The sequence below is a fragment of the Aptenodytes patagonicus genome, chromosome 14, assembly GCF_965638725.1.
Source record: "Aptenodytes patagonicus chromosome 14, bAptPat1.pri.cur, whole genome shotgun sequence".
NCBI classification, from domain to species: Eukaryota; Metazoa; Chordata; class Aves; order Sphenisciformes; family Spheniscidae; genus Aptenodytes; species Aptenodytes patagonicus.
Genome location: NC_134962.1, coordinates 8,869,954 through 8,882,128, shown reverse-complemented (window position 1 = coordinate 8,882,128; position 12,175 = coordinate 8,869,954). Strand labels below are relative to the sequence as shown.

The following is a 12,175-nucleotide window of genomic DNA, read 5'->3' as shown; positions in this document are numbered from 1 at the left end:
GCATAAATGAGAATTTTTTTAGGAGGAAATTAAAGTGGATGTTTGAAGAAAGTCATCAGCAAAAATGGGATTTTTATTGTAAGGATGTGCTAAAAATCATAATGCTGATATGATGGTAGAGCACAGCCCCCAATACACAACATATGTCACAACCTGGGTACTCAGAGGTAGGCCCTTTTCTCCAGTGCCAGTGCTGCAACCCAGGTGGTGCCTGAACACTACAGATGCATTTTGCTTTGAGCAGGAGGTTGGGCTCAATGCCCTCCTGAGGTCCCTTCTGGCTTTAATTACCCTGTAATTCTGTCATGCCACAAACAGAACAAATGACTGGTCCCCTCCGTGCTTGCAAACCGAGAAGATTAAGCCCCAGCTTGACTGATAACTTAATCTAAAGTCTCCAAGTACAGATAGCTGTTTATTGCATATAATTAAACCTGCATTGACAGTGGAGAGTAAGGAAACTGCAAAAGAGCAACAGCATCATTTTTGCTGAAGTGTTGTAAGAGCATGAGCGCACAGATGCAGAGAGCGTGCGCTCTGCAAGTCGCAGTCAGCGCTGGGCTGTCCCGACAGCAATACGTGCCAGCCAGAGCACTGCAAGGATGTCCCAGTACGTGCGTGGATCACACTGGAGCTTGGTGCCAGGTCCATGTGTGTGGTGTGTCTCAAATTCTACCTCCACAATAGGGAATTCAATCCGTGCCTCTGAAAAGAGCAATAGTTGCACTAAAGATGATAAAATATTTTTGGATTTAGACCCTGAGGTCTTACCAGCCATGGCTGCTTCATGCAATATTTTTACTGTTGTGGTTCCCTGCTCATTTAATGGTTTGTCTTAGTTGGCAAGTCTTTAACACCACAGGTCAGTGAAATGTTCAGGAAATAGAGATTTCTGTGCTGCTTCAGGGCTATGAGACTTAGCATTAAACCCTGATGAGAGATCTGATTGTGTCAGCACTCTTTGGAGGAATGAATGAGTTGTTGGAAGAAAGTAATTCTACCCTCTCTAACTCAAAACTGTGATCATACCAAAAGTCTTGCTTCAAACTTTGGGGAAAATCAAAACGTCAGTCTGCATTAGGAACATTTTGGGTGATTCTCTGCAGCCCCTTATAGGGCTTTTTTTAATTAGCCAATTAAAGGTTTTCTGAACCAGTTACAGCCTTTACACATTATTCACGATCCCTTACTCATGACTTTGGGGTCAGTAACTAGCAGAGAAACAAACTTACTGCTTTATTTGAACAAGCATGACTGATGGACTGAGAGGTTCAGGAAATTTTCTTTGCAGTTCTCTCCAGTTGAAGACTAAGTATACTATTGTGCCAATTCTGTATGTGATTCTGTGCCTGCATGTGATTTTATGCTTGAAAATGTACATTGCTTTTCAGTCAAGCATTACACAAATTACTTAATGAACAACCTGTTACCTTTTTCCCAGGCAGCAAACCATGCTAATTCCCCAAAGAAACTGAGACTGGTAGCTAGTGGGACAGCTGCCCCGACTACACATTTCTGCAGAGTTCCCTTTGGGCTTGCAATGAATTGTCCCTATTCACTGTGTTTCTTGGAACGTCTTCCAAAAAAGCACAACGATTATCTCTGTCAGCTTTTATCAGTAGATGATGGGCATCTCTGGAAAACAGTCACGGTTTTTTAGAGCCACCCCAAGAACAAAGTAAACAACAATGAATGCTTTCCAGCAGAACAGACACCACTTCTGGGATGTGGAAACGTTATGGGCAGGGGAACACTCACACAAAGTCTCTGCTGCTCTTTTCGGGGACGAATTCTGATTTCAGCTGGGATGTTATTCTGCTTCATGTCAGTGCAAGGTTGCTCAGCATCTGATCCGAAGCAGTTGTGTCCTTCTAAGTTTTTACCTCAGAATAGTTTTCAAACTTTAGAGCAAACACAGCATGAATGAATTTACAACTCACAAAAGTAGAGCTATTGAATTTTTCACTGAGCTTGATTTCCATGGATTTCTTTTTCTTTCTGAAGCAAGACTGCCCACTGCAGTTAATGAAGCTCTGCCTTCATTTCACTGAGGACATAAGTTTGAGTCACCAAGGCCAAAGATACAAGTCAAGGTCTGGGAGGTAAAAGGCCAATGCATTAGTCATCCGACATCCAGCCCAGCCCCAAATCTGACATTTCGCACAGTGAGAACAAGTCTAGAGGAGATTTCTCCCCATCTATTGATGAGGAATTCAGTTCACGCTAGAATAAAACATAAATACAGTAGTTGAGTAGTGAAGCAGCAGGGGCAGTCTGTCATTCCAGAGCTCTTCCAAATGATTCCTTATGCCAATTCATCAAAATAGATTGGTTGTTTTTTTAAGATTATACGTGTGTTTGTGTGTGTGTGTGTGTGTGTGTGTGTGTATAAATTATTAAACAAAAGCTCCTCTCAAAATAAAACCACTGGGAACCTCCATGTAATAAAATGAGTCACACCAGGATGCGATGACTAAGTGGGAGAATAGGGAATTCCACTCCCCATGCCAGCTTTCTACACGATCAATTTTCTGTCAACAGGTGATGGGAGCTTGTCTCTCTGCCTTTTGTTTATTCCAAGAATTATTATTATTTTTTAATATTCTCTTTAAACAATTAAGATTCAAAGCTGAATAATCAGGACCAGGCATACTTCCACTAGGCGCCCCCATAGTAAACAGTGAGCCAGGGAATCCAGGCCAGTAGTGGCTGCCTGTGTTAATAAGGATTTACCAGCTGTAAAATTCCAAAACCTTGTGTCATACGGGGAAACCTTCCAAAACACTGGATTCCACCCTGTCTCGCTGAGTATCTAACAGCTATGGCAACTCCATTTCTGCAGCCACACTCTTTTGCATTTTTGTGTGTGTGATCCTTAGATTTTTTCCTGTTTTGCAGTGTTTTTCTGGGATCCCCAGTTTAATGTTTGACAGTTGCCCTGTGGGATTACAAGAACACCTGGGGCAGGCAGCACATTTCAGCCAGGGGGTAAACCTGTGGGCAGAAAGGTTTGCTGGGTTGTCAGCAGCTATAATAGCAAGGAAAAGCAGAGGTGTCCCATTTACCCTGGAACTTTCTAATGCGCACAGCAAAAAACGGCAAACTCTAATCCTCCTGATTAATACTTGTTACTCTTCAGTGTTCACAAATGGTGGGATTTGCTGAGACACCTTCCTCTTGCTTAGAAAGAACAAACAAAACAAAAACTCCAAGAGAACAAAACCTCCCTGATCCTCCCCAGTTCTGACATGTTTTTGCAGAGAGAACTACCAAGCAGGCCCTGTCCTCCACTTTGCTGACGCCTTACTTCGGTGCACTGCAAGGCATGAGGAGGGGAGATTAGCCTGGAAGGTAATCACCTTTAGCTAATGCAAAAAGCAGGTGGGCCTCCCGACAGAGACATCTATAATTCATTCCCCCGGTTCATCCCATCGCTCTACAGGTTTAGAGAGGAGAAGATACACATCCAGCTTTAAATGCTGGACTCCAGCCACAGACTGCATGGAGCAGAGAAAGTGTTCTTTCTGAACTATCAAGGAAATAGCAAGATAGCAAATTTATTTCATATACTCTCTGTAGAACCTCACATGTTGCAAACAAATTGAATCATTTAAGATTACAGTACCACTCTCAGTTTTGCTAACTCTATAACTATTCCCAGATATTTGTGCTTTTTTCCTTACCCTTTCCCATTAAAAAAACCCAAGCAATAGTTTGGGTTCTTTTCCCCAGATGCTGGGCTTTTGTCTCAGGTTAAGATGCCTTAAAACCCTACGTTGTAATACATGTTCAGCAGTGGGTTGCGTCTGTGACTGAGTTATGATCCTAGTTCTAAGATATGCCCTGTTCCTCTCAATTCTCCATAACTTAAACCCTCTATTTCAGTTCACTAATTTAGAAATTCAGTGAGAGAACTGGAGCTTAGAGCTTGCATTAAATATTTAAAGTTGTTTACTGGGGTCAGATAGCAAACATCTCTTTTGGATGGATCTGGGGAAAAAATGAAAGTTTTAAAATAATTTTTTGGTGTCTTTTTTATCTTTAATTTGCCTGAGAAAATTGCATCATTAATTTTGCATCATTAAGTTCAAAGAGATAATTGTTGCAAATAGCTTGCTATTTTTTGCATTCCCTGGGAGTTTTTTGATCATCCATGAAACTGTCAGACTACTAACAGGCATTTAGTTCCCTGTTCAGGGCACAGTGAGAAATTTCAGACTTGCCACAATAGAAGAAGGGAACATTGCTGTAGACAGTCTTATAATTTCCTTTCACATCTCCCACAAAGGACCATGATACTCAGCCCTGGATCCTCACTATCATCAAAACCGATACACAAGCCACCTTCTATTCACATTATACATGCCCTAATGCCATCCCATCACAGTTTTCTGTAGTGAATTGTCCTGGCCAGAAGACTGTTTCATGTTTCAAGTCATTTGGCTGATTTTGAGCAGATGTATATCAACTTATACAATTACAACACATACGGGCTCTAAAAGGCATCTACTGCATAGAAAAGCACTTGCAATAGTGGCTTTACTTATGATAAAATGTGAGCCAGTATGTGCCTCGGGATTCATGGGTCTGGGGCAACACTTACTGTGCACTCAGCCCCCCCAGGAGCTTTGGCTCAAAGTAAAATATCACCCCTCTTAACTCCTTGCTTGTCAAGGCTGCCCCACTCTTCCCAGTGGCCTGGCAGTGTATAGCTGTTCATTGCTCCAGAACTGATTGCTGAGGACTCCCACACCCCTTTAACAAAGGATTTACCCCATTTCAATGAACTCTCTGGCGGCTTTTCATAAGCAAGTCCCATGCACAAACACCCAGAAGTACTGAGCTCTTGCTGCAGCTGCAGGCCAGAAGGGAGTGATGTAAGAAACTATCAATTCTTAAATTTTTTATATTTTTAAAATCTATTGTGCAATTTGACCATATCTAAATATACCTTTAACAAATCTTCACTCTCCCCAGCTCTAAGTTGTGAATATAAAACCTTCCTAGGGAGCTGTGATTTCCTTTTAACTTTTGCAGGGAGAGGTACAGGAAGATTGATAGCATCATTGGGTCCAACTTATTGTGCTTTACAAACAAGACTTTTCCTAGAAAGTGGAAATTCCAAAACCAGAAAGCGCTGCTGTGCTTATTTGTTAGCTTGTGATGCAGCGGGAATACTAAAAAGTGCAAATTTGAGAGCAAAATCCCCATGAAGCCTGCTTGTTTGCTTCTAAAAGTGAAAGTAATATGTTCGAAGAAATTAAATTACTTGCCCAGAGCTAAAATAAAGCATGTGTCTGCAATGAGAGAGGTACAAAAGTGCTGGAAATCAGAGAGACACTGTGAAGTAGTACAGATATCATCAGAATAGTTATTATCATTATTGTTATTCCAGAGATAGGCAAGTCATTGCAAGGGCTGTAGATGAATATACTGGGATAAGACAGGTACATGTGGCCATGGGTGCTTCCGAGCACACAAGCCACTGCAGTTAGCATAGCTGGATGTGCAATGAGAGCCCATCTCCTACAGTGATCCCAGACAAGAGCACAACACATAAATATATACCCAAGAAGCAGGGAGCCCCCAGCCTCAAAGAGGATGGGCGGAGGCTGGAGGCCTGATGCATACCTCAAGCAGCGTGATACTGCTCCTGCTGTGCAAGAAGGCGTGAATGCTACTGCCATACCTGAAGCAACAAACTCTGTGAATCATATTTCAGATATTTTAGTAAAGCTGCCAGGTATGCTAAAGGGCGTACAGGATGGAGCCAGAGGAGGTACAAGATGGAACGAGGGGGAGGGAAGAAGAAAGGCTCATGGGTCTTGGTATCCTGGGCACTAGCACGGGCCCCGTGGTTCGTTTCTGGGGTACAGAGGCAAGTGCCTCCATTCAGGCACAGCATTTTGGGCACCGTGCAGATGAAAGCCTCAACTCGCCACCAACACACTGAACACAATGGCCCTGATCCTGCCCTGTGGTGAGAGGGATTGACAGCAGACATTCAAGTATGTTCAAGCTTACCTGCTCTAGCTATTGGCATCCTAAGAAACCACTGTCATGAAAATATCACCAAGGTGACAGACATGCAGGAACTCAAGGGAAAAAGAAACTAGAACTCCATTGTTTGAATCTAGAGCTGGAAAGGTTTGTTTTTGTCAAATGGACTTTGAGATTCAGAGGCCTTGACAGCTGCATCAGTTCAAAGGGCACAGAGAGCACCACCTCCTCTCTTTACACTGCATGGCCGAATTGAAAGATTTACGGTGGATCTACTCCAAAGATGTACGCTTTCTGTTTGGGTTGTTCCTCCACCACCCACATTGTCCTAGCAATGATTCATGATGTCCATGTGGCCACCATAAGAGTCTGGCAGGGGAAAGCACAGTCCATTTGCACTTTTCTCCCAGAGAAACATGAAACTCCTCTATCACTCACAGCAGAGCAGCAGTAACCAGTACACAAATGGGAGTAAACACAATGCAACCAACAACATCTGACTTGCAAATTATTACATGACAATTAAAACAAATAAAAGGGGGAATTCCAAACCTTTTCTTTTTTTAACTGCACTGTAAAATCTGGACCCAAACCAAACACTAACACCCTTGACCTTTAGCATATTCCAAATCCTTGATAGCCATAAGACTGCTTTTCAAGCTCTCTCTTCCAGATCAAATTTAAAAGAATACGTGCACTTCAAAAATTTCTATCTGTACAATCCGATCTAGTTGCTTCCTCTGACCTATTTTTATTTAGCTGGGCTCAGTTATGTGTCTCTGAGTTCAGATCTTAAAACTCCTTCAGCCAAACTCTGCTTTTGTGTGCTGGACTGACTCTACCGAATTCATGAGTTCCCTGGCTTACAGCAGCTATAGATTACAATCTTTCATCAGGAAGAGATAACCTTAAAAAGAACTCAAAACTATAATGCTTCCATGTTGGTAAACCTTATCATTCATCAAATGAATGCTATTTATGCATCAGCATTTCAAATGCAAGTACTTTATCCCCTCGCTCGCACACAGAGCACTGAGCTCCAGCCCCTTCAGTTCGCTTCCTGCTGCCATTTCCTGTCGCAAGCCTAAAATGAGAGACTTTTACAGACTTCTCATTGGCGAGTTCATTGCAATAGTTTGCAGTTCACGTAATACAACAAGACAGTTATTTTCATAATGACATTCCAGCATAATTTGGGGAATATTATTTATTTTCCAGGTATTTGTAGGGAAAAATATATATATCTGTATAAAATATACATATCTGTAGTACTGTGTAACAGAGAAGTAAAAACTGTTCATTATTGTTCTTAGAAGCATGTTGTATTTTGGTCACAAATATGAACAGTTCTACGTTTCTCTGCGTTGCTAGTAGTCAGTGAAGAATTGCCTACAAGATCCAGAGGAAACTGAAATCGGTTTTGAGTGTCCACCTGAGGGATAAAACCTAATTTACAATTGTAAGCTCCAACAGCAGTTTCCTCAGTTTTGTAAGGCGCGCCGACTGCCACCTTCTCAGTATGCGCTTCATTGCAGACACTGATCCAGACCCCAGATTCAAGGTACACCCAGATTTTGGAGTCTATGAAACAATAGGAGAATATCTCACTGCACAAAGATACCTGCACAAAGGTTTTTGGGGAAAAAAGAGTCTTGCTACTCTCATCTTAAACAAACGAGCCAAGTCAAGGAGCTCTATGGAATACAACATGCCGAAAACTATTAGGTGCTTATCTACACTGCTGCTCTCACCCTTGTCGTTACTACTAGAGCTAAAACTGGTGGCAAAAGTAGGAAATCGAATACCACTTGCTAGCATAGACAAGGCTTGTGAGCTGTTAAAATTAAACTCAAAGAAAACCATGTTTCCCCTGTGAGCTGGTGCATCTTCCTGCCTTCACAAAGGTGCAATTCTTTCACAGGCTCCCCGGGGCAGCATCGCACTCTGGAAGAGGGCACAACAATGACAGGGTCACGGCAGCGATGCACTATCCACCCACCGGGATGTTTATTGTGGCTTACTTTGCTTCTGAGCAGCTTATCAGCGCTTTTTGCAAGATGCTGTGCAGATCGGATCTGCAGCAAGCGAGCTCCCCAAGGCGAGCGCGGGATCCACCTCCTCCTTCCACCCAGTGACATTTTTAATTGATAAACTGGGCTGCAGAACTGGGCCTTTTTGTTCTGCATTCATGCAGCCTAATGCAACAATGACTAAGCATGGCCATGGTAGTGATAATTAAAATTGTCTACAGTGTATAATGAGGGAAGCTGAAAGTCACAGGTGCAAAGATCCTAATTTTCAGGCAGGCTGGGACACTCATTAACCTCTGACAACCCAAGCACAAAGGCTTAATTCTCCATCTACTGCAGTCAGCCAGAGTCAGATCAGCCCCTGCATGATTTGCATATCCAGCTGAGCTCCTTAACCTTCCTCACCTTAAGATATAGCTATTAAAGAAAGCAATTTCCACCCTGAAAGCACTTCAGGGCATATCTGCAAGAGCTATCGCTGCATTATAAAACAGTGCGTGGATACACAGAGAACAAGCTCGCCTTTAGCACAGAGCAGAGTCCCCCAGATAACCCACTGCAAACTACACAGACTTCTGATTCAGACCAAAGATTTGTCTCTGGGCCTCCCATCCTCTAAATTCCCCCTCTGCCAACCATTTATTCAAAGTCCAGCAGACTGAGACTGCCTGCAGAGGCTGAGGGGCGGCGGGGGAGGCAGGATATGGAACACCAGCATGCAAATCCCTGCTTCAGAGCGGGCACTGCCGCTGGGATAAGTCATGCCTCTCCGCTACCAGGAGGTAAAAAAAGAAGGAAAAAAAAAAAAAAGCAGTTTCCCCAGCAGTGAAGAAAAGCTTTAGATTTAGTGTGGAAAATGTTGTTGTTCTTTTTACTTTCTAACATCTACTGCAGCCAGAGCCTTCTCTGCTCTTATATGGAAATAGGGGCAGGGCGTTTTGGATGTTTCCTCGAAATGGCATTAAGAGCTCCCTCCTTTTAGTGTATCATCTCCTTTAGTTACTGCAAAACATTCTTGGGACAGGTACCGTCGCAGGCTGCCAAGCATGTTCCCATGCACCTTCACAATTTGCTGACATCGACGGAACAGTGGTAGCACAGTGGGAAGGAATTAATACACGGGCTTAAAAGGAAATACAGGGTGCCAAGAAAATTGCTCTGACGGCACGGGCTCATCTAAACCTTCACAGTTCAGAGGCCCAGAGCCTTTCATTCTTGCTGTAAAATAGCATGGCTTGCTGGTGGTGTGGGAAGAAACTGGGACCCACAGCATGCTTTCCCCCCGCCGCCATGTCACCAGCTGATGCCCACATACATTAATTTTTGGCTTGATTCTTACTTTTTGCTAAAGGTTTTACTCCATAACTCATGCACACGCTGTTCACTTGGGCGATTCAACCTCTTAAATCCCTTGCGAGTCACTGGATATATCGCTTAAGCTGCCTCTACCTTAGTTTACTAACAGAAAACTTAGGAGTAACATGTTTCTTAACAGCACAAAGGGACTGCAAAGTTTACATTAAACAGGCTGCTGCTCTTTCGTATTGCATAGTCCTTTGTCTTGCTGAAATCAACAGGAGTAAAGGAGGGCAGAGTCTGGCCCTTCATATTTGCAAAGTGCTTTTTTGATCCCTGGACATTGTTATTATCCTTGCAGAGCACATTATTTAGAATACAAAAGTCAAGCCTAATGAAGGATAAGTTAAACAAGTCCAGACCATTTACAAAGAAACAAATGTCCATTTGCAAAAGCCTTAGAAAATCCAATAAAATACACATACTGCTTAGTGAGGTGAGATGAAATGCCTGCATGCGTATGATATTAGAAAAGAAACAATTCAGCTCTGAAAAAACAGGTAACTAACTACAGCGGGATGCATTTGTTTGCTTTTCCTCCTGTAAACAAGAAAACCTGGATTTCTGCTGCCCACCTTAACCATTAGATCATGCTAAGCATATTTTCTGGGGTCGGGTATTCTTTGAGTTAGAAATCAAGTGATGTTTATTATAGCATGCCATTATGAAAACACAATACAAAGAGCTCAGCAAAGGCAGTAAAGGTGATGCTAGGCAACTAAATAACTCCCAGTAACGATTCTTTATTCCTATCATTTATATTCATCCAACACCAGCCAAGGCTTGGGAGCACCTTGTACTGGCTCTGTGCAAGTTGAACAAATAAGTAGGCAAGATGAAAAGAGAAGAGAGAGAATCTACAATCTGCCACTCATTCCCCCTTCGCGGTTGCTCAAGAGCTAGTAAGATTATCTGAAAACTTTGGCAAAACATGTTGGGAAAAAAGTAGCATTGGGCTGTAACAGGGGACTTTTCTCTTTGAATTGAATTTGATCTGTTTTGCTACAGTCTGAGCCTGCCTTTTGTGGATTCCTCTCTCGAGGACCCACTTGGGTCCAGTTGTATACGGCTATGCAGGGAAAGCTGGTGACTGCCCGCTCGGACAGCAGGACAGATGCATGTGTATGCACAGGCTTAGGTGGCTGCATGATTTAAACTGATGCCTCAGTGTGTAATGGTAACGCTGGGGAGATGCAAACCTGCATGCAATGGAGCTGGGCAAATTTCAATGCTATGTTTCAGGAATATGTGGTGAAGTTAGAGACAAATCTCCTTCAGAGAGCAAAGCAGCTTAAAACTGTTTTTTCTAAGAAGCAATACGGAAAATATCAATGTAAAAATATCTGAAAAAAATATGGAAGATGAAGTGATATATTATTGTAACTCAACATGTGTATAAAAATAATTTTACTTTGATATAAAAATACACATTATGCACATTTTTCCTCAAAGACTTCTAAAGGGAAGAGAATGCAGCCTTTGCCTGTAGTTCACGTCAATAAAAAAATGTTCATTTCAATTATGATTTCTACAGCAACGTTCACTAAACATGAGACTGAACGAGCATAGAGGAACATGCAATGGTCATCCCATTTCTTTGATAACGTATCCTGTTCCTGCTGATTCCCAGTGTCTATATTCTTGTGAACCTTCCCCATGACATGGCTTTGATTTACTCTTTAACAGTGCCTGAAAGGCCATTAATGCAAATATTTGCTCAGGCTAATTTTACACACATGGTTAAGTCAAGCGATTTGGTTTTACTTACATGAACTTCAATGGGATTACTCACTTGAGTAGAGTTACTCATAAGCACAAATCTTAGGATGAGACCATAAGACACAACAGCACTACAGATTTGCCTTATCCCATTAGGGACAGTTAGAAAAAAACTGCCTTACCTGATGTTTTCTCTGTGAACACCACCTTGGACTCTGCTGTGAAATTTTGTCCAGTCAGGATCATCTGTTGTCCTCCATAAACGAGGCAGCTATCAATATCTTGTCTTTCAACCATTGGAAGTTCATGAGCAGACCTTTGGGCTGTGGACAAATTGCAGACATGAATGAAACCAACTCTGTTTTACCAGGACTTTCCAAATCTTCCCAGAACTATCCACAGATCGATCTTGTCATCGTTACCATCCGTTGACTGCCAAAGCAGCTTCTCCAGGGTGCTAAATTTAGGTTTGAGAGGGAAAAATAAACTTACTCAAGGCATTTTATTTGGAAACATTCAGGAGCTGGCTGCAGCGTTTCAGCTGTGCTGGCCTTACTCCTTGTCCTTGAGAAAGGACAGCTTGGATGAATGAGCTGGAACTTGCCCATCTCTGTTTCCAAATAAATGGCCAAATTTTCAAGTGCAGGCACACTACAGTCCTGGAGCCCAAAAATTCCACCTGCAGAGAGGATTCCACTGAATAACACCGAATTCCTTCAGAAAAAAAAATAAAAATAAACCTCTTCTACAAAAGCCCACCGCCTCCTACAGAAAAGGGACTATGCTGGGCTTGGAACAGTCCATTTGCCAACAAAAGCACTGTCTCCATGTGCGGGCACCGAGACTTGTGCACGCAACAAGAGGGGCAATCACAAAGCCGCCTTCGCGTCGGCAAGCAGGAGGGGTCACACCGGGACTCTGCTGCAGCCTGGGCTTTTTGCAAGCGTGCTTTGCAGAGGCCTGAACGTCTGAGAAGCAGGGCTCTGTGTGGCAGACTGAATTTGCTTATAAAAGCCAAGGAAGGAAAAGGTAGGGTGGAATCCACATGGGCAAGTACATGACCAAGGATT

General features: G+C 42.7%; 1 protein-coding gene across 3 annotated transcripts in view; it reads right to left on the bottom strand.

Moving 5' to 3' along the window:
- NFATC2 (nuclear factor of activated T cells 2) overlaps positions 1-12,175 on the bottom strand; it is a 97,563-nt gene that overhangs the window by 36,845 nt on the left and 48,543 nt on the right. For all 3 annotated transcript variants that reach the window (XM_076352166.1, XM_076352164.1, XM_076352165.1), the window contains exon 6: positions 11,288-11,428. In XM_076352166.1, the coding sequence (XP_076208281.1) occupies positions 11,288-11,428 (141 nt within the window). The remainder of the gene's footprint in view (positions 1-11,287; positions 11,429-12,175) is intronic.